The following is a 21,000-nucleotide window of genomic DNA, read 5'->3' as shown; positions in this document are numbered from 1 at the left end:
TGAACAAAAATTGGAGAGAGAGTTCAAGAAGGAAATAAGAAAAGCTTTGTAACTCGGTCATGAGCCATTTATTTAAATAGATTTAATGCCTCCTAACCCATGATCGAATGAAAATATTATTTTATTTTGCTCAAATTTGATGTGCACACTATTTAAATGGAAGGATTTGTCTACACTCTATGGTGCCCCCCGTACATAGACATCTTCCCTTCTCAAGGAGTCTTTTTTAAGATTCTAATTAGATTGTAAATATGTAAGATACACACAAAAATAAATCTATAAAGCTATTAGTTTCTTTTTTTTTAAATTAAAACTATAATAGGATTTAATTTGTCGGCAAATCAATTATTTTTCTAATAACAAATACAATAAAATAAGAATACATAAAACACGCGCCAAGATAAATCAATATAGCCGTAAAACACATGATTATATATATATATATATATATATATATATATATATATATATATATATATATATATAATATGTTCATTCTCTCTTTTAACAAAGTCATTGTATTGGTGTTGGTCTACAGTACAAATATAAGATAAGTTTTGCATAAAATAAATGGTTACTTGCCGGTTTAAATTTTTTCCATTTTATAAAAATATAACAGTATAAAGTAATCACTTAACATGAGAAGATATTTTTTTAGTCAATACGTTTTTAAATGAGTAATTGTTACTTTGAGTGGTTGCATTTAAAGATGATCAAATAAACTTGTTTGAGTATTATCTGAATTTTGTCATGGTTTTGAAAGAGAATTCTAGTATTGATTAGATATAGATATGAAAAATACTCAACCTTTTCAATTGAATATGGGGACGACGTCTCCATATTTGCCATATTCTTGTTTATGTTTAATTTATTAAAATATTCATTATCTATTAACATGGACCATAGTGAGAAAGGGAACCATGCTACCTCCTCCCAACTTTTTTATATTATATTTTGATTTTCCTGAGAGGTCGCCATCGAAGAGGTTGGATGGTGAAGTTCCAAATACATTTCCAAAAAGCAAAAAGTAAAGAATATATATAAATGATAAATGCTGAAACGACGCAAGGGGTTATCGAAATGGAACGTTCTATCTTTCCACTCATTTTTTTTAATTAAAAATAACCATAGAAATGAAAGCTTAATTAATGGATGTAGACATTTACGTCAAGTACATTCTAGAAAAGCGTTTAGAAGTCGAACTGCTCCCATACCATGCAATCAATCATTTCTATAATAAAGGATTTCATAAAATTAATTTAATAAATAAATTATTTTTGGCGCACATTATTCATGGACCGTGAACGAAAAGCTTTTTTAGGAAGTTCTGTTTTAAAGCTTCAGACATCAGAAAAACTAAAACACACAACAACATGTAATGTAACGGATAAAGTAGCCAACCAGTAAAGTAAATGAAGTGTGAGGTACAAAAATGGATTAAATGCTATTTTTAATGTTTGGTTCTTGCACATATTAGACATCTACCCCGTCTTTATTCCATCTTGGAATTAAATTTTCAAGATTTATGTTATGTCAATGTGTTTGTGTATTGGGATAAATTTTAAAGTTGCCTATGTACACCATTAATGTCTTTACCTTTAACAGATTAATGTGAATGTGCAAATTGCTTTTGTTTTAATTCCAAGTTTTATTGCCATAGTAGCCAATATGAGTGATCCGAAGGTGCTATCAAATCTAGGTTGCGCAAATGCAAGACTAAAGAGAAAGTTAGTGCTAAAAGAAAAGAAAATGAAGTGTGCACAAAATAGTCAAAGTCTCCTACTTGACGATGAACAGCGGAAGAAAAGGAATTTCACACCACTATGTGATATAACAATGAATGCTTTCCTCAATCAAGATACTCCAACAAATAATGATATCAGTGGCTATTATAAAGGTCAACGACCACAGGAAAGAAGTAACGAAATAAACCACAGATTGTTTCATCAGAGTTCTCATCGTCAAAATTTATTTCAAAAGTTTGAAGTTGCTGGATCCATAGGTCAATCATCTTTCCAGAGAGTACTAAATGATACTACAATATGTCCAAGTACTACTACTCCAATCGAAAATATGGGTACAAGTAGTAGTTTCTAAATTTCTGCGCATATGACCATACATTCTAAATTATATTTTATACTTTATTTACTAAAGAAGTATCTGTTGACAAAATAACAACATCATTTTAGACATAGGAGTAAGTGTTTCAGATTCAGCAGCTGACACTAATGAAGAAATGGAAGATCAAAATATAGAACAAGATGACGAAATTCCACAAAACATAGTTCCAAGATAAGATTGTATTTAATAGTTATAGTTTCTACTAAATGTATATTGAATTCTATTTACTGACCATATATTTAATTATGCACAACATATGCAGACATTGGTGATCCAGTATTCATATGCAAGGAATGCAATGCCTATATGTGGTACGAGGAAAGGATTAACAAGAACAGAAGGTCCACCAATCCAACATTTCATATGTGTTGTGGTAATGGTAAAGTTCAATTACCAACTCTAAAGGACCCGCCAATTGTTTTGCAACGTCTTTTATTTGATAATGAATCGAAAGAGAGCAAGAACTATCAAAATCACATTAGAACATACAATATAATGTTTGCATTTACATCTCCCGGAGCAAAAGTCGATACCACTTTCAACAATGGAAAAGGGCCACCTAATTTACGAATTCAAGGTCAATCTTGTCATAGAATAGGAAGCCTTTTACCAGTCCCTAGAGGACTTCCAAAGTTTGCCCAACTTTATATTTACGACACTGAAAATGAACTTTAAAACATAATGAAATCTTTAATGTACATGAATGTTTCCTTTATTCAATGTAAATCAAATAGAACAATTGGTTATTTAACCAGTTAACCTTTGCATGAATCAACATAGCATTGATTGAGAAATTGTCAGCAAAATAAAGATGATGCTAGACGAATTCAATGTTCATGCGAAATGTTTTAGAATGGCAAGAGACAGATATACCAACCATTTGATGACTTGAAATTGAGACTTATTGTAGATAGGACAAAAGATGGAAGGATATATAATGTCCCCAATGTTTCAAAAGTTGCAGCCCTTATAGTTGGTGACGTAGATACTGCTTCAGGGAGAGACATCATAATGGAAAACTAGTCTGGCAAGTTGCAAAGAATAAATGAATTGCACACTAGCTATTTAGGATTTCAATATCCTTTACTCTTCCCATATGGGGAAGATGGTTATAGACATGATGTTAATCATCGACAAAAACCAAGATTCAACAACAAAAGGAACAAACTCACAATTAGGGAGTGGTTTTGTTTTAGATTACAAATGAGACAATCTGAAGCACAAACTTTGCTTAGATCTAGATGACTTTTTCAACAATTCATAGTTGATGGATATACAATGATGGAGTCTGAAAGATTGTCATTCATTAAATATAATCAATCAAAGTTAAGGGTTGATAAATACAATAACCTCTCCACCCGCTCACAAACTCAAGGATCACAACAAGGAAAAAGTGTTGTTCTTCCGTCATCTTTTATTGGTAGCCGCAGATTCATGGACCAACTATATTTTGATGGAATGGCTATTTGTAGTTATATGGGATTCCCAGACCTTTTTATAACTTTCACATGCAATCCTAAATGGCCAAAAATAACCAAACTACTTGCTAAGCTAAAGCTATCTCCAACAGACCGTCCTGATATAGTGTCAAGGGTCTTCAAGATTAAGTTTGAACAACTTTTGACAGACTTAACTAAGAATCATCTACTAGGCAAAACTATTGCATGTAAGTCATCCCTTTTTGTAATCATCATTCTTTAATATGGTTTTCTATCAAATCAATTTGGATTGTTTTCTTTGTGAATAAATGTCTTTTGCTTCATTTGCAGTCATGTATACCATAGAATTTTAGAAGCGTGGTCTACCTCATGCACACCTACTAATTTTTTTGCATCCCAGTAGCAAATACCCAACTCCTAGTGATATTGATAAGGTAATATCTACAGAAATCCCTTGTCCAATAAATAATCCTAAATTGCATAAATGTGTTTAAGATCACATGATTCATGGACCTTGTGGAATGTCAAACAAAAACTTGATACTCGTTTAATTTGGGAATGAAAATGTGGATACATTTTTTCTCTAAAGATGAATATGGAATAGTTCGCCCTTTGTCATCCCTCGTTGATATTTCATAAACTATATATTAACATTGATATATGAATAGAGTAAAACAAGATTTTTTATCAAGTAAAAAGAAAATAGCGAAAAGGTCACAATAGTTAATTAAGAAATATACTCCTAAGGGTGAAAGAAAATGTAAAAGCATGTTAGTGTCAATATATATGATCAATGAGAAGATGACTATTCCAAACGTTATCACTAAAAGATGATTAATGCAGTTTGTTTTTTCGTGGTCCTTCTTCCCTACACCAACAACACCACACTTACGTACTAAGGATAATTAAAGAATCATTTAATCAACAATAATTTTAAAACCATAGTCAACATTTTTTAAGTCATCAAATTGGATCATCTTTAGACCACAAAGTTAACAATAATGAAGTTTCGGATTCACGGTAAGAATACAGTCTTTCTTCGTATCCAAAAAGTAATGTAGCATTCTTCTTCCCTTTAGTTTTTTCTTCATACTAAACACGTTGAACATAAATAATGGAGAAAAATAACCACAACTTTCACAAAATTCCTAGCTTGATATGTCAACATTGAGCCTTCAATTAAAAAAATTGATAATTGAGTTGCCTAATTCCTTATCATATTTCACTTGTAATATAGTCAACTTATATTTTTTACCATATTTTATTTATTATGTCATGGCTATTAGCTTTCAAGTGATGAATTAATAAAATTCCTTAAGTTTTACATTTTCATGTAAAATATGTTAAAAATTAATAATGAAATTCATGAGATCATAACATTAAATAGAAAAATCCGCAGTTAAATTTTAAACAAATCGAACCTTAATTTTTACTCAATCCTAGAAAATGTTATATTTGGTGCCATTTCACATAATAAAAGTCATCGAATTGGATCGTATGAAGTTACATAAACTCAATTTATCATATAAATAATAAACAATGGACCGATTAAGAGAATGATATGTCGTTAACTAAACACCATAGGAAGTGCAAGTTCTAGATCAACCATCTACATACTTAAAATCAAACGTAACTAAATTATGAAATATATTCAACTTGATTATATGTACGTGAATAAAAAATATATTTTTGTAAATTAAAATTAAAAAAAAAATTATAATCTTAATATATTAAGTAAACGTATCTTAATCTTAAAACAATGTGTCTAATAAATCTAAAATTAAGTATTTACATTGTTGCGGTGGCAGTGATGGGTGAGATGAGTACAAAAAACTCATTATGTTGGTGGCCCTAGTGCAACGCCATGACTATAACTCAGAAACAAAGAGTTCCAATAAGGACAATCATTATCAATTGTTTGATTTTTCTACTCCACTGCAATCATTGGATATAGTTCCTACGGAGTGGGTTAAATTTTTCATATGTTCGGAAAATAAAATTATAAATATTGAAAATAATTGTCTATTGTAAGTTTGGGGGTTTTGATACTCCAAATCCATGTGATAAACATGAAGTATGAAAATGGAAAATGAAGATATGGAGGAGTGGCTGATGCTGACATAATAGGTTTTCAAGGTGAGGGATACTCTTTGAAGGTAAAACACGGTTATATTACACGTTATCCCATTAATCACACACTCAATACTCTTTAATAACTTCCATAAAGAGAAGCTAAAAGTAGCACTTTTACAGAAATCAATTCAGGAAAAAAAAACATTGCCCAAACTCGCGTGACAAAATCATATCAATCCTTTCGATCATGTTTCATGTACAAACATAAAATATTTAAGAGACACGTTACACATGCGAGCTCACTCCTTTAATATATTAAAATTTTAAACTAACAGAATAAAAAGCTCTTACAAAAATATTGGAATGTAATCCAAAAGTAAAGTTTACCATTACTTTTATATATCAGTAAATTAGTTTTATCTATATTGACGTGGAATTTCGTGAAAAATATCTTATTTAATTAAAACAATAATTACAACAAAAACAAATAGAGAGGAATGTATTTGCTCTCTCAAAATTTGACATATTTATTCGTATATTAAATTAGGTTAATTCAGTTAAAATAAAACATATCATTTATACTTCTGTCTTCTCTGTTAGATAATTCTTTGTAGACAAGTTTACGCTTAAATCCTACATCAAATTTAACTAAAATAAATTTAGAATGATTTTAATATTATTTTAATAACTAAATTTATAATTAATTTAATTTTATAACATTAAATTTATATTATATCAATATAGATTTAAATACTAATTTGGTTCTTATGTTGAATTTGTTCAATTTAATCTTAATTATTTTTCTTGTTAATTAAGTAATAATTTTTGTCATTTTTTGTTAATTTAATATTTTTTGGTAACGTCTTCTGTTAACAACATTGTGAATAGTCTGGCAGAGTTCTTCAATACCCATATTCACACAAAAGCTTTCACTATTTTTTTTCTCCAACCAACACAACATCCTTCGTCAAAACCTCCACTATACACATTTTTATCATCACTGCACCTCCCGCATAAAAAACCAATTTCCCATGCACTCTTCACCATCATCATATTACAAAATTTCATCATTATATACTTCATTGAAACCCCATTATGCTCCAAAGAATCTCCAAAGAATCTCCAAAGTACCTGTGTATTATCAAGGACTTGCAAATCTCGAATTGTACATGACTTAAACATCTTAGCATAGTAAAGTGGTCCTAAGATAAGGTAATGTATTGTGCTAGATTTGTGCATCTTAACCAAGATGATTCTCGTACATCTTAGATAAAGATATGATTATTTTCCAAACTCCTTCCCTCTTAGGGTGTGATACATCTTAGTAAAGGAAACTAAGAGTGTAAAACGAGAATATCTCAAACAAAAACCTGCTAGCTTCGACAAAACAATATTATTGATCTCTTTGCTTACTAGAAGTATCACATACTTCTCTATCACTAATTTGAGCGTCACAGTACTTGCAGGTACTCGCTCCCCCGTGCAGTGGTGGAGGTTGGAAGGGGCAAGCGGGGGCCACGGTCCCCCCTCCCCTAATTTTGTTTTTTCAATATTTTATATTAATTTTTTTAAAATTATAATTTTTTTTAAATTATTTGTATATTTTTAAATTAAATAATATTATATTCAAAATTAATAAAAATTAAATTAAGTATTTTTATTTATTTTATAAAGTACAATAATAAATAATAAAATATAAAATTAAATATATAAAGAAACAAAATTATTAAGATATTTTTTATTTTCTCTCCCATTTTCTTTTGAGTTTTTCACATGTTGTACTCTTCTCTCATGCTTATTTATTTTCTTTTATTGCTAAAAAAAGTTAGACATAAACTCTGTATTTTTATCCTCGTTTTTTTGATATTTTCTCTACCATTATTAAATAAATAAATAAGGTAATTTTCTATTGTCTCACTTGATAGTGAACTATTTGTTTAACATTTAACATTATTTTTTATCTCATGACCTTTTTGTATATTCATCTTTTATTAATATAGAAGAAGAAACAATGTATTATGTGATTTTTCATAGTCGATTTTTAATTGTAACTTGATTATCATAGTTTTTTTAGTAATTATGTCTCTCAACTTTTGATTAGATTATGATAAATTATTTTTTAGTCTTAAACTTATTTTTTAAATAGGTATATTAATGAAAAACAAAAGAATAAATATATTTTTTAAAATTGATAGAAAAACTATTGGTGAAGATGAAAACATGATAATATGGTTGTTTATAGCATAACAATAAAATGAAAGCTTGTGAATTTTTTTGAATCAAATGCATGTTAATAAAATGGAAGATGAATATTTTGCAGATAATACGGTTATTTACATCGAAAAAAGTTAACTGAAAAATTTAATTATAATTCAATTACCATGAATTCAAAAATATGAAAAAATGATAGACATTCCTTTAGATATGTGTAATTTCTTTGATAATTATAAATATATAGATTATGTATTAATTTTTATTGAATTAGTCACAATAATATTAAATATATAAATTTTGAGTATATTATTTTGACTTTCCCAAAAAAATTTGTGAAGATTCGCCATTGCCCTCGTGAATCAAAATATAGCCTAGGCGAGGATATCCCAATCTCAAAGACTCAACACATCTCGATAAGCAACGTAAGAACAACATCATACCTTGTAGGACAAATCGGTTTCATACAATAATATTTGGCGCCCACTGCGGGGCTGAGGTATACCTCGAATGAATGGTCTCAACGAGGAACATGGTAGATTAATTTGCAACATTGCGAGAAATGAGTCAAGAAATGCAGAGCCAATTAGAAGAAATAATACGCAGAATGTAGAAGAGATCAATACTATGCGGGAAGATAATTAGAGAATGCATATACAATTGGATGAAACATCTAAGCGTGCAGAAGCATCGTGCCAACAACTAGGGATGGAAAAAATACTCGCACTCGCAGGTATCCGCAGATAAAATCTGCGGCGTATAGTTAGTACTTGAAGGTAGCAGATAGTGAGTATTTTAATACCCGTTTATAAATGAATTGGGTGTGAGTATCATACTATCCATACCCGCGCGTACCTGTTACATGCAAAAAATTAAAATTAAAATTTAATTTTTATTTTATTAAGTTAAATTTAATTAAAATTAGATTTCTATTTTATTCGATTAAATTTAATTAAAATTAAAATTAATTTATATTATATATAAATATATATATATATATATATATATATATATAATTTTTTTAAATTTTATTTAACTTTAATTTAAAAAAAAATTATAAAAAATATTTTTTTTTAAACATTCGAGGGTATGCGAGGATCACTGGTACCCGCAGGTTTTAAAAAAATTCGCGGATATTTTTTAAACAGATATTCGATGGGCAAACGTGTGGGTAACATGTTGATTTTTTTTTTGCAGGTCGGGTTGCAAGTAGGCACTATTTGTGTCTGACCCGACCCGTTGCCATCCCTACCAACAACACATTGATGAGGAGGGAGGCACAACGTGGAGAGAAGAGTCACAGGCAAATACTATGACAAATAAAACCCTTGGAGGAGCAAGGAAGCCAAGGCGACATCCCTCTGTAGATGGGATAATGGAGGTAGAACTTCCCCCCCAAGTGAAAAGGCTTTACTATGGATCGATATGACGGAACTATGGATCGATACGACGAAACTATGAATCCTGATGAACATATTGACGTCTTCACAACCCAGGTAGGGTTGTACACATGAGATGACATTATCTTTTGTCGTGTATTCCCAACATCTCTAAAAGGCTCTATCTTTAGCTGGTTCACTCGCCTGCCTCCATGGTCCATAGATTGTTTCGAGACATTGGTTGCCCACTTTGGAACACAGTTTGCTACGAGCAAGCCTCATCACCTTACCTCTTTGGCTCTAGTCAAGATTCGTTAGGAGAAAGGGAATCTTTAAGAATATTCATGAAGCATTTTAGTAAGGTGAAGCTGAATATATGCAACCTTAACCTTGAAGTGGCACTGCATCACCTTGTTACTGCTCTTAGATATGGATCCTTTGTAGATAGCCTATGCAAAAAATTCGTAACAATACTTGACGATTTAAGAATAAGAGCAATCAAGTTCATGCAAATGGATGAGTTAAGGGAGTTTCGCAATATCGTAAGGGCAAAGACTTCGTCTCACGATAAGAGACCTTTTGACAACTTAAAGCCCCAAAACACATGCGTTTCAGCCATTACATGCCATTGAAAGTGAACAAAGCCAGTATTTTGGAAGAAGCTTTAAGTGTCGACCTCATCCCAGCCCCAAAAAAGCAATTTAGACCTCTTAAAGTGGATACTACTAGCATTGTCATTAATGACACATCATTTCAATAAAAGTCAACTTTATCCATATTTCTCAATATCATTGTATTTATATTTATCAAACGTTCGTCCGAGATGGTTCTTCCCACTTATTTATGTTGATTGGGTAAGAAAGCTTCATTGACCGAGATGATCCCTCCCTTAACTTCATTTATTATCTAAGTTTGGGTAAGAAAGCTTCATCGACCAAGATAATCCCTCCCATAACTTCATTTCTCATCTAAGTTTAGGTAAGGAAGCTTCATCGATCGAGATGATCTTTCTCATAACTTTATTTATTATCTAAGTTTGGGTGATGAAACTTCATCGACTGAGATAATCCCTCTTATAATTTCATTTATTATCTAAGTTTGGTTATGAAAGCTTCATCGACGAAAATGATCGCTCCCATAACTTCACGTCTTATTTAAGTTTGGGTAAGGAAGCTTAATCTTCCAAGATGATCCCTCCCGCTTAGTTCATGATGATCTCTCCTTTGGAAAAGGAAGTTTCATTGTCTGAGATGATCCCTCCTTTGGGTGTGTTATCCATTGTTAAGAAAATTAGGTGTGTAAACTCGTAATCTTTACATGGGTTAAAACAAGCACCAAAACAATGACATGAAAAACTAGATAATTTCTTACTTTATGATGGGTTTTCACCTAATGATGTTGATAAATATGTTTATTCTAAATCTGAAAATGGTGAATGTGTCATTATATGTTTGTTTGTGGATGACAAGTTAACATTTGATACACACATTGATATAGTCTTTAGAACTAAATTGTTACTAGGATCTGAAATTAAAATGAAAGAGATGGGTGAAGCCAATGTGAGTTTAGGTGTTAGAATCATAAGGAAGGGAGATAATATATTACTATCCAAGAGCAATACATTGAAAAACTTAGGAAGTTTGGATATTATGACTTCAAACTAGTGAGTACCCCTAATGATGCAAACTCTAAATTTATGAAAAATAGAGGAGAATTTGTTTCTCAACCTCAATATGCCCAGATAATTGGGAGCTTACTATATTTAATGAGCTTTTCAAGACTTTGTATTGCTTATGCAGTAGGTAGATTGAGTAGGTACACTCAATGTCTCGATCAAGAACATTGGGATGCACTTGCGTTGAATATAGTAGATTATGTCATTGAATGGATTATGCCACACTCAATGTCTTAAGAGGTTCAATGGATTATGCCATTGAATATAGTAGATTTACCATTGTACTAGAATAGTACAATGATGCTAACTGGATCTCTAGTTCAAGTGAGAGAAAATCCACTAATGATTATATATTCACACTTGGGGGTAGTGCAATTACATGGAGATAAGCCAAACTAACAATTATTGCAAGATCAACAATGGCATTTTAGTTGCTCTCGAAATGGCTAGTAATGAGGTTGAGTGATTGAAAAACTTCTTACCAAACATTCCAATAGGAATGAATGAAACCAACCCCATCTGTGTCAATACATTGTGATTTTCAATCGACAATAGCTATAGCTAAAAACAAGAAATACAATGGAAGGAATAAACATATACAATTGAGACATAATTTGGTGAAACAGGTGCTAAAGAGTGGAACTATTTCCATTGATTATGTGAAGTCATAACGAAACCTAGCTAATCCTCTGACAAAATCCCTGGGAAGAAATATGATTTTAGAAACATCAAAGAGAATGAGACTTAAGCCACTTGCAAACAAACAAGTGATGGTAATCAAACCTTTGTGATTGGAGATCCCATAAATAAGGTTCATATGGGTAAAAAATAAGTTATTTGCTAGTTCTGATAGCACTAAATTGATTTTAAATCAATTATGTCCATGGATAAGGTTCATATGGGTAAAAACAAGTCATTTGCTAGTTCTGATAGCACTAAATTGATTTTAAATCTATTATGTCCATTCCTATGGGTGTGTGAAAGTGCTAGAAACTACATTATTGAGAGGTTAAATTTTGTAATTAAAATTATATGTGGTGTAAGAATTTTTGCTTAAACAAAATTTTTAATGATTTTCATATCCCTTATTGGTGGTGTATGATTTGTAGTATACATTTGACGAAGTCACCTATATGAGTGTCGAGTGAGACCACTTGTATGAGATCTTGACATGATCTCTAAAGCACTCATGAATATCGAGCACACACATGGCCTAGTAAGCTCAACACAACAATAACAATAAGGATTGTGGGGGTGTTTTGTGATTGATAAACTACTAAGATACATCAAGTGTCTTTGGTTCATATAGTTTGTTATACCAACTACACTCAGTGTTAAGTTTCTCAATCTAGGAATGGTTCATATAGCAATATGTTAGGGATTGTTATAAAAAAAATCTTTTGAATATATTGCAAAATATATTTATGTTGTTGCAGCCATAAAGTTTCGTAGCTTCAGTTTCGATTTGGACATTATTGTTGCAACTGTTTCGATCTGGTCTTTACATCAAATGTTTGACTATTGTGAGTTCCTCCATCGGCCATGGGATTTTGGCCCATTAGCATGGTCCTCCTCCATCTATTTGCCTCCTCCAAAAACATAAGAACTTTCATTCTTCTTTTTATCTCTTCTGTTTTCTTAGTTCTTATTTTCCTCTCTTTATTTTATTATTTTGGATTTAATTATTTACTCTTTTTCAAGTACCTTACTAGTTTTTGAGATCCATGGTCTCATAGTGCAGATTTGACATTTTACTTCGCCTTATAGGCCTCGGTTATAGCGGAACCGAAGCCTATAAGGAGGCGGTGGCATTTTTGCAATTTTGTCCAACTATATTGCCTCGGGTGTGTGCAAAATCGGTGCAGTAAGAGGTTTTAGGCCTCGGTTGCAAAAGAACCGAAGCCTATAAGGCAGCCTAGTAACCAAAATTTCAAAAATGCCATCAGCATCAGCACTTTTGGCTTCGGATGTTTTTGAACCGAGGCAATATAAAGAGGTTTTTGGCCTCGGTTAAAAAAGAATCGAGGCCTATAAGTCAGCCAGTAACCCTAATTTCAAAAATGTCACCAGCGGCGTCACATTTGGCTTCGGGTCTTTATTGACCGAGGCCATAAAAGGACTTTAGGCCTCGGTTATTAATTGAACCGAGGCCATATGCCCTATTTAGGTTCCCAAATTCGCGACTTCGCACTGTTCACCTTCGTCCCTGAGTGAACACTTTGCGCGCGGTGGAGGCATTCTCGTCTTTGTTTTCTCGTGCGGTGGTGTTTGGTTCGTCATTGGCGAAGGAGGCATGCTCGCGGCTCACGGCAAAGGCGTGATTTGGTGGTCACTCTCTTCCTTTGTCTGCGGTGGTGATGGCGGCACAGTGGTAGGGTTGCCTGCAACAGTGGCTTGAAGTTCTGCTTTGAATGGCGGTGGAAGTGCTGGATCTCTAGATCTCTTGGCTCTACTGGTTCATGGTGGTTTGTTGTTGTCACATTCAGACCGTGCAGTGGTAGCATGGGTCTGAGCGTCGCGGTGGGTTGCTCGTTCAATGCTGGTGAAGGTCTGGCCGCGACAGTGTTTGTCGACGATTTCGATGGCGAGGATGAGCGCAACAGTGCTAATAGTGGTGCGAGCAAAGTACCCCTATGGCTTCGAGTCCTTAGAGAACCGAGGCAGAAAAGTACCCCATATCGCTTCGGTTGACACCCGAGGCCAAAAATCACCACTTTTTGCCTCACCCCAATATGCCTCGGTTCTAGAACCGGGACAGAATATAAAAAACAACCGAGACCAAAAGCCCTTACTGCACTAGTGCTACTTCCCTTTCCCTTTGTTTTGATTTATAACTTAAAATCCGTATTTTATATTAAATAAACAGGACACGTAAGATAAAACATGACACATTAAACAAACTGAATCACCCTATTCTTTATGCTGTTAATTATTTAAATAACGACTAAATTAAAAAAATTGAAAAAAATTAAAACTTATTCAAATAAAAAAATAGAACAAAATGGACTATAGTATCTAAGCCTGTTTATATATTGGAATTAAAAAATGATGTTAATTGATGGGAATGTGGAAAAATAATAAGAATTTGACAAATTGATTAGTAATTAAATGACGTATTATGTGAAAAAAACAAAACAAAACCGAGGTAGCTCTTAGGCAATGGCAAAGAAGTTATGAATGTTGAAATTCTAAATTAATAGAAGAGAATGGGTGTTGGAGGAACGAGGATGTTGCAAGTGTAATCGAGGATGTTCCTAGTAACAGTATCGCATCAACGTGGGGGATGGAAGCCCCGTCACGAGGTTGTCGACGGTGGTTGAGCCACGACTGTAGCATTCATACAGAGCCAACGTGGCACAATCTGCCACCACAGATATGTCTCCATCAGTAGCCCCAGCTCTGTGCACCGCTTTTCCAGTTCTATAAATTCATTTACTCCCCTCTCACCCTTTTTACATTTCAGCTCGCAAAAAAATAAAAGCACGAGTGACTCGCTTTGCAACTTGTAAAGGACAAAACACACACTACACATCATGCACTTCTCCTTCTCCACCGCATTCTCCACTCTCTAGTGTTCCATTTTTCTTAAACCTCAGACATGGGAAGAGCTCCTTGTTGTGAGAAAGTAGGGTTGAAGAAGGGTAGGTGGACATCGGAGGAAGATGAGATCTTGGCCAAATACATTCAGGCCAATGGAGAAGGTTCTTGGAGGTCAATGCCTAAGAATGCAGGTACACTATTAATTACCTTTCTAGGGTTTTGACTTTCACTTTGCACTTCCAACTACAAATTTTGTGGCTCTCCTTTCATTAACTTGTGTTATTAACCAATTTGTTTCTTTCTGACTTGCATTACCACATTTTTTAAGGATTATTGAGGTGTGGAAAGAGTTGCAGGCTCAGATGGATTAACTATTTGAGAGCTGACCTTAAGAGAGGAAACATTTCTGCTGAAGAGGAGAACACCATCGTCAAGTTGCACGCTTCTTTGGGTAACAGGTCAGTGCCACTATATTATACGTAATATAATTAATTAATTAATTAAGCCTCAACTTTCTTTTTTTTAACAAGCATGTGCTGCGGTATTTCAGAGAATTTTAAAATAATTAATGATTTTTTTTTTACGGTTGAAATTACCGTTACTTAACAGACACGACATTCCAATTCAGTTTATTACTTCCCTAAATATCCAACTACTTTGTATCCTGAAAAATAGAAAATAAGTAAACTGACTCGCTAGAGTACTTCCCAGATGATTGCCGTATTTGTCATCACGGAGATTGATAGGGATCTCTTTCGACCATCCTTTTAAAATAAGAAATAAATGTAATATATAACACTGGTAAAAGATTTTACAATGGTAGTGAAACATAAGTTATTATGTTGCCATTTTCTATTATAATTATTTTATATTTATTGCAATATTTGTAAAAAAATATAACTATATTCTATATCAATTAAACTGTTAAAAATAAAATGCGTATAGGATTATTTTTTTACGTTACAAACTCAAACTTTTATGCCCTAATTTTCGTATAACAAAATATCTTTGTATTATTTTATTCCGAGGAACTGGTGTATACTATGGAAGATATTATAAGAAAAAAAAAAAATATATATATATATATATATATATATATATATATATATATAACAATATATAAAGGAGATTCTTCTTTTTGTGTCCACTTTTTAAAATATCGATTTTACCATTTAAATATAACAATTTATTAAATTTTTAAAAATTGACCGTTATTTTTACAAATTTTTTATAAAATCAGATATCTGCTTCTTCTCTTCTTCTTTATTTATCAATGGTTATTCTTTTATCTGTTCTGATATTTCACTTTATTTTTAATAAATATAATTTTATATATATATATATATATATATATATATATATTAACTTAATAACATTATAATATTATCACCTACTAATATAATATCATGTATATTTAAAAAATCATACACACAAGTCGTGCCTGTGTTATACTAGTATATTTATATTACAATATCTGGAAATCGGACATTTTTAGCACATATACCCCGTAATCGTATAGTATATGATGTAGAAAGATATATATTACAATATCTGGAAATCGGACATTTTTAGCACATATACCCCGTAATCGTATATAGTATATGATGTAGAAAGAAAATGAAATTAATTGCATATTGTTGTACACCCATTTAAAGGTTAGGTGTGTAGAAAACAAACGTGGGTTGAATCACCTTACCTCATTGGTTGTGTGAGTGGAAATTAGAGAGAAAATGTTGCCGATGTTTTGTTAGCTGTAAATAAACCTTTTTCTCAATAATTTTACGTTAAATAATAATATTTCTAATAATAATAATAATAATAATTTAATGAAAAATATTTAACTCAATTAGGAAAAAAAAATCATAAATAGATGGTAAGTTCAACAAATAATTAAAATAAAATTATAGGTCCCATTTAAAAACAAAATAAATTTAAAGATTAATTGATAGATGGTAAGTTAAACAAATAATTAAATAAAACTATAAGTCCCATTTAAAAACAAAATAAATTTAAAGATTAATTGAAACAAAATTAAAATTCGTTGTTTATTTATATATAGAATTGGTTGTGTTATATGTTATTTTTGAAAAGATATATTATAAATATCTTGAGCCAGCCGACCAAAAAAAATATCTTGATTCATGTATTCGGCTATTTTTGTTGTATGATTGACAAGTACTTTTAACTTTTAATTAAGTAAATTTTTTGTTTTATTTTATTGAAATATTTGAAAAATAAGTTTATTCTAGTAGTCTATAAAATGATTTTCTTCTTTTTACTTTTTTACATAAGATAGGTTTCATTATTATTTTCATTTACTCTTCTCTCGTTATAGGATTTTTCCATATTTTTTTTTACTATTATATTTAGATATTTTAATATCCACATTCTTTAATAAAAGTCGTTTCATTATTACGATATTTATCTTATCAATTTGATATTATACTTCAAAATATTTATAAATATAAATTTTATTTTTATTATACTTTTTCAATAATTTTTTCATCTTATTATTTATTTTCACAAGTAGACTATTTATATTGTTTAACATTATTCCTATATATTTTAACTAATATGAGTATGTTCAGTAGAAGTAGCTTTTTGAGACTTCGATATACTTAGCCACCCTTTAGGGTGTGTTCTTATGTAAGTGATGATTTGAGGGAGAGGGAGATGATTGATTTAGGTTGATTAGAAGGTGATATTTATATTGTTCTTTTTTATGGATTTAGAGGTGATAGTAGAGTGAATTTGAGAGTAATTTTTGTGAGAGTTAATAGATGAAAATATATAATGACTTAATTGTCCTTGGTGTTAAAAAAGTATAATAAAATGATATTTAGATAAGATGTAATTAATTTTTCATATATTATTATCATAAATAAAAATATTATAAATATTTATTAATTAAAAAAATATAAAAATATATTTGATTTAGAAAATTTAATATTTTAATTTTAAAAAAAAAAAAAAACATTTCCAACTTCCAACCACCCCATTAATAAAAAAAGTAAACTCCAAACATGACATAATATCTAAAAAATACACACATGACAACATATAATATTTAGATCAGTTGAAATTATTTTAATTTTTTTATGATGAATAATTTTTTATAAAAAATTGTTAATTGAAATAAATAAAAAATATAATATTTTATATAAAAAAATTAAATATTTTGAATTTCAATATTAAATCTTGAAAAAATTAAAGATTTCAAGCACTAGCTACGTTATTCAACTAGTTCACCACTTGCTGCAACACAAAAACATTGCTTTCATAATTCAAGACCATTATAATAGAATAGGTTCCAAGCAAAATAGAACCGGTTCCACACACAAAGCTTGCCCTTTTGAAATTGGATCCAAGAAACCCATAACTGATTCCATTTCCTCGTTGAAGCACGGATCTATTTCCCAGACCATGTGCATGGTGGTGACTTGCATCATCCCATTTTGTGAAACGAGGTTATTTGAGTAAAATTACTATAATCACTTTCAAATCTACTCATTCAAGCGGGATTCAAAAATAATCTCAATTCCGCGGTTCTTCTCTTTCCATCGCTTCATAATCGCTATAAAGAAACACAAAAAATCTTGCAAATCAACACTTGCTATTCTTTTTAAATAGTAAATTCATGGAAAAGAACACACCATTAGTGTCTGGCATCTAATAACATGGAGTATACCCAGACTAAAAGAAAAAAAGACACAATCGAATTAATTGGATAATTTTCACTCGAAGAACAAAATAGACAAATAATCCTCACAATTAATTTTTTAAATAGTGTTTTTTAATAATAAAATATTAAACTCAGATAATAATAATAAATTTTATTATTATTATTGTGTTAGATCCATTTTTTATTTTTATTTAATCTTATAATTCGAAAGACTATATATAGCTAAAAACAATTATACATTATTAAACCTGCTTTTACTTTTGTCTAGTCTTATGTACCTATTTTTCAACTAGTATATTAATCCCATGAAAAATAATGTACTTATTAAATAATGAATTTCAATATTTACTTCAAATAGGAATGCCATTAGTTATTTAAATACGTAACTATTTACACGAGATATTTTATGAATAAAATCTTATTCTACAAATTATTTAAATCAATCGAAATATTAATCTATTAGGTTTACATCTATATAAAAAGACATATCGCATAACAACACAGTTTAATTTAAGGTCAAATATGACAATTATAAATAAAATCTTGAAATATAATAGTTATGTAAAATAATAAAATTGTGAAATTATAAAAATATAAGATAAATTTGTTTCTGACAGCGCATAAAGTCTCTGAACATTTGCATAACTGCTGAAATGTTTGAATACGACAGATGTGACCTATTTTGACAATTCTTTGTACCCTGCTGGTATCGAAACTACTTGGGCATGCCTTTTTAAATTCGGAGTCACACATCTTTAACCAATATTTTTTTAAGTTGTCAAAATATTTACATACATTAAAAAATTAATTAATAATAAATTTTAGTGATTAAATATTATAGTTATTATTATGATTAGCATAGGCTATCGTGCCTGTATATAATTTTTTAAATATGTGTGATATTATATTAGTAGGTGATAATACTGTAATATTATTAAGTTGTTATATAAACTAAAATTATATTTATTAAAAATAAAGTGAAAAATATCATAACAAATGAAAGAATAACCATTGATAAATAAAGAAGAAAAGAAGAAGCATAGATAGTCGAATTTATATAAAACTTGTAAGAGTAACGATCAATTTTTAAAAATTTAATAAATTATTATATTTAAAGGGTAAAATTGGTATTTTGAACTATGGACACAAAAAAGGAAATTCCCTTTATATATTTTTATAGATTAATTTAAATATTAATTGAAGTATTTAAAAGAAATAAATAGAATATTTTTATATAATGATATTATTTTTTACATATTAAATGATGTTTAAATGATATTTGAATTGAAATATATAAAATAACATAAAAAGTATAAATCTCATTTTAACACAGCAAAAAATTTAATGTATTTGAGTTTAAAAACTTATATCGATTTATTTTTAAAATTTTATCAAAATTTAAGATTTTAACGATTTTCAATCTCACATCAAAATCTAAAAACTAAAAATATATTTAATTTATAAAAAAAACATGGATTATCCATTATGGACCCATGTAAATAATAAAGTGAAGGCTTTTGTGGTTGTAGGTGGTCTTTGATAGCTAGTCATTTGCCAGGAAGAACAGACAACGAGATCAAGAACTATTGGAATTCTCACCTGAGCAGGAAATTTTACAGTTTCCCAAGGATGGAGAACCAACAAGGTACAGGTGCTGTTGCAGGAACCATTGATACACCTAAAGTGGTGTGTATTCCTCCCAAGCGAAAAGGTGGTAGAACGAGTCGTTGGGCAATGAAGAAGAACAAAACCTACCTTCAAAATGTCGACAGAACCAAACACAGTTTCTGTCAACGAAATAGTACTGACAACACAGTTCCGAAGGCACCCACTCCATCGGCGGAGAGAGAGGGTTTGTGGAACGACACTAGGGAGTCGAAGGCGGTGGAGTGCGACGTCGTAGAAGAGTTTAGAGAGGGTAGAAGGGAGGCTGAGGTAGATGAAAAGTGTGAAAAAGATGAAGACATTTTAGGAGTGTGTGAAATTGAGGGTGTTGATGAGGGGAGTGAGGCGTTGAGTATAAGTGACATGTTGGAAAGTTGCTTGGTGGAAACGTGTGGGATTTGGGACATGACTGAGGAGAGAGAGAGCAACGACGTGGAAATGGTGCCTGATGGTGATGCTGAAGTTGATGCGTGTCCCAACAAAACGTCGTCGTCTGATAGTAGCGTCAATGACTCTTCGTGTTCTTCTTCCATGGCCTTTGGCTTGGATCAACACTGGGATTGGGAGAGCATGATAGAGTTCAATAACATTGCTGAGTCCCAACTCGCTTCTCACAATTTCGATCAGAAAGATGAACTGCTGACGTGGCTGTGGGAGGATGAGGATTGGAAAAGTCATGACAACAATTTGGGAGAGATAGATCTAAAGATACAAAACGACGTCGTTGACTGGCTTCTCTCTTGATTCCTCCACCTATATATTAAAATAGACCTAGCGTGTGCGTGAGCTTGTTTCTCCTTTTTCTCCTCTTTGCTTTTCCAAATTTGTATACCGGAGGGTTCCAATCCAAAAACTTCCGACATTTTGAACAAATCTTGGTATTTCCGTCACTTTGCATGCCTAGTAGTTCCAAATATGGATTTCAATTTGTAAGGGTTACAAATTTATTTTATTTTACATAGTTAATTTAGAGCTCATAAATAAATTACATTTTTTTGTAAAGTTTTTTATATTGTTATTATTTTCTTTCTGTTTCTTTAGAATATTTTTTTTAATCTCAAATAAATTACATTTCAAAGTTTTGAAGTTTGAAATATTCCTTTTTCATGACTAATATTCTTTCCAGATACCAATAATATACTATGGAATATATGATGAGAAAAACTAAATAAAAGTTAATATATATATATAAATCGGACATGTTTAGCGCCTATA

At 30.8% G+C, this 21,000-nt stretch overlaps 1 protein-coding gene across 1 annotated transcript; it reads left to right on the top strand.

Moving 5' to 3' along the window:
* The first annotated feature begins 14,370 nt into the window (after positions 1–14,370).
* Positions 14,371–20,753, top strand: LOC114190831 (transcription factor MYB30-like). The gene is made up of 3 exons (XM_028079880.1): positions 14,371–14,629; positions 14,767–14,896; positions 19,650–20,753. The coding sequence occupies exons 1-3, from the start codon at positions 14,497–14,499 to the stop codon at positions 20,527–20,529; spliced, it is 1,143 nt and encodes a 380-aa protein (XP_027935681.1). The 5' UTR covers positions 14,371–14,496; the 3' UTR covers positions 20,530–20,753.
* Positions 20,754–21,000: the final 247 nt, after the last annotated feature.

The sequence above is a fragment of the Vigna unguiculata genome, chromosome 7 (genome assembly GCF_004118075.2).
Source record: "Vigna unguiculata cultivar IT97K-499-35 chromosome 7, ASM411807v1, whole genome shotgun sequence".
NCBI lineage: Eukaryota > Viridiplantae > Streptophyta > Magnoliopsida > Fabales > Fabaceae > Vigna > Vigna unguiculata.
Note: the sequence above shows the minus strand (reverse complement) of the source record. Positions and strands in the feature narration are given on the sequence as shown.